Genomic DNA, 2,466 nt, shown 5'->3' with positions numbered 1-2,466 from the left:
AGCATTTGGACGAGGCTTTCCTCCCCCGGGTCTGCCCCTGCCGCCAGCTTGTCCAGCTCACCAGGACATCTCGGTGACTCACCGAGTCGCTGTGGAGCTGTTTGCCTGTGCCCTGGATCAATACCGGGCTGTTTCCAGGGGCACAGCTGGAGCCATCGAACTCCTCCTCACCCACCATGCCTCCCAGGCTGGTGCTGCCGGGGCACTCCCATAGCCCAGGGTTCAGGTCCTGGGGATGCGTGTCCCTCCTGGAGCCCCCCCCGACCAAACACACCAACGAGGGCTGGAGTACGCCCCGCCTCGGGCCAGTCCTACTCACCAAACCATGCTTGCTGGTCCCCCTCCACCTCGATGGCAAGGCCGAAGTCAGCCAGCTTGACGGCGGCACCCTTCAGCTTGGATGCCAGCAGCAGGTTCTCAGGCTGCAGGAGGAGACAGGGGTTGGAGAGGAGTGAAACCCCGCCAGGGGCTCTGCTGTCGCGGGGGGGCTTCCCAGCACAGCATGGAGGAAGGTCAGGGCTCTGGATGTGCTACCCGATCGGTTTGTCCTGCGGTGTGTCGCGATGTCCACGGATCTTTAGAGGATCATGGACTACAAGGACCCCCCTACGCCCTCTCCCTCATGCTGTTTCACCCCGGAGCTGGTCTGCTCTGTGGCTTTCCAGAAGCCCTACATGGTGTTCCTCCCTGCTGTGTTTCAGCTGCCCTGGAGGACCCTTGCTCCACAGGGTTTTGCATCGCAGATGGGGTCCCCACATCCTCCCACAGGCCCTTCCCCTGCAGCTCCTACCTTCAGATCCCGGTGGACCACCCCCATCTGGTGGCAGTGCAGGACGGCCTCCAGGATCTGCTGGATGCAGTGGCTGTGGGAGAAAGAAGAAAGCTCACAGAAGTGTCCAGGGAGGCAGAGTTTACTTAGACACTTCTACTTGGCTGCATTTCATCCCTGCTGCCCCTCTCCCCATCGTGCTTCCCACCAGCAGCCCTGCAGCACAGCTCAGCGTCCCCCTCTACCGAAAGCCACACACCTGTGGAGAACAGCCATAACCCAGTAAGACCCACCAGAGCTGCTGGACACCCAACTGCGGTGAGCAGGAGCACAGGGGCTGCGGCGGAGCCCATGGGGTCCCCAGAGAAGCAACGCCGGGGAGCTGGGGTCCAGCGGTGGAGTCACAATGCCAGCCCAGATCTGGTCTCCAAACCCAGGCAAAGCAGAGGTGCTTCTCAGATGTAGAGCTAACCTTCGCTTCGGCCCCATTTCCCTGGCCTCCTCTGACACGGGTGGCTCTTGCTGCATCTGTTTGCTTTATATCTAGTTCATTAAACCCCAGCTCTGCTGCATGCGTGAGAAAGGAAGGGAAAAAGACTGAGGCGATGATCACTTCTGCTCCAGAACAGCTGTGTGCAAGGCAGAAGGTCTTTATTTACATGTATTTTATTTGTATGACACTAATAAGTGGATGGGTTGTAAGTGGATTCAGTGTGGGCAGCCCATTAAATGAGCTTTCTGCCGAGAAATAAGGGATATTTCCATGCAGACAGAGGTAGCGTAGAGCTTACCACCCCCTTGGACACTTGTACAGGCTATGCTTATCCTGAGGGCAAAGCCAAGAGGCACAGTGATATCTGGAGACTGGAGAGGGCCAAATCATGTCCCCCCAATAAAATGAGGCGAATGCTGTCCCCTGGCCTAGCTGCAAGGACCAAAAGGGTGGCTGAAATGGTACCCAGCTCCCTGCCTCTGCAGCAGGGTACCTGGAAAGTGCCAGTGGGAGCGTGGGAGGGAGCGGAGCTCCAGCACATCCTCACGCTCAGCCTGGCTTGACTGCTCCTCCTTAGTGCTCTCAAGTGGCAAATGCCAGAGAAACGCTTGCAAACGACTGTAATGCAGCTGCAAGGGGAAAGGGTGAGGGCTGCTGGGTGTCTGTGCTATCACGCTCCGATGCTGGGCTTCCTCCCTGCCAGCTTGGGGAACCCCGCTGTCCCCAGTCCGGGGAGCCCCGCTGTCCCCGCTCCTCTGCGGGGAGGCCAGGTGCGGGCTGTGCCATCAGCCGGGGGAAGGAGGATGCTGCGAGCGATGGCTAACAGGTGCCTGGCTCGAGGGGGGGGACCAGCCCTGCGGTAACACACGCATTTCTTGGCACAGGAGCTGAGTGAGTAAAACAGAGCTTTTTCTTTTTGGTTTTTTTTTTTTTGCACTACACATCTGGTTTATGAGTACGAGCTGCAGAGCGGCTGTAAAACACCTCCCAGCATGGAAGGAGCTCACGCTGCAGAAAGCCAGACGCATTGGAGCCTGGGAGGGAGCAGTTTGCGGGAGAAGAGGACAACTGCTACCCCCTCCGTGGCCCGGCGTGTGTCCGTGCTCACCTGGCATCCGCTTCGCTGTAGTACTCCCTTGCCACAATGTCCTCAAAGAGCTCCCCGCCGGTGACCCTGCGAGAAAACGGGGGGAGTCACGCTCCG

At 59.0% G+C, this 2,466-nt stretch overlaps 1 protein-coding gene across 1 annotated transcript in view; it reads right to left on the bottom strand.

Annotated features, from left to right (window-relative positions):
* CAMK2A (calcium/calmodulin-dependent protein kinase II alpha) overlaps nt 1-2,466 on the bottom strand; it is a 32,423-nt gene that overhangs the window by 14,749 nt on the left and 15,208 nt on the right. Inside the window, exons 4-6 of the mRNA XM_009322749.1 lie at nt 2,371-2,436; nt 791-863; nt 320-422 (exon numbers count right to left, since the gene is read on the bottom strand). Of these exons, the coding sequence (XP_009321024.1) occupies nt 320-422; nt 791-863; nt 2,371-2,436 (242 nt within the window). The remainder of the gene's footprint in view (nt 1-319; nt 423-790; nt 864-2,370; nt 2,437-2,466) is intronic.

Source organism: Pygoscelis adeliae, unplaced genomic scaffold (assembly GCF_000699105.1).
Source record: "Pygoscelis adeliae isolate BGI_AS28 unplaced genomic scaffold, ASM69910v1 Scaffold34, whole genome shotgun sequence".
NCBI classification, from domain to species: domain Eukaryota; kingdom Metazoa; phylum Chordata; class Aves; order Sphenisciformes; family Spheniscidae; genus Pygoscelis; species Pygoscelis adeliae.
Note: the sequence above shows the minus strand (reverse complement) of the source record. Positions and strands in the feature narration are given on the sequence as shown.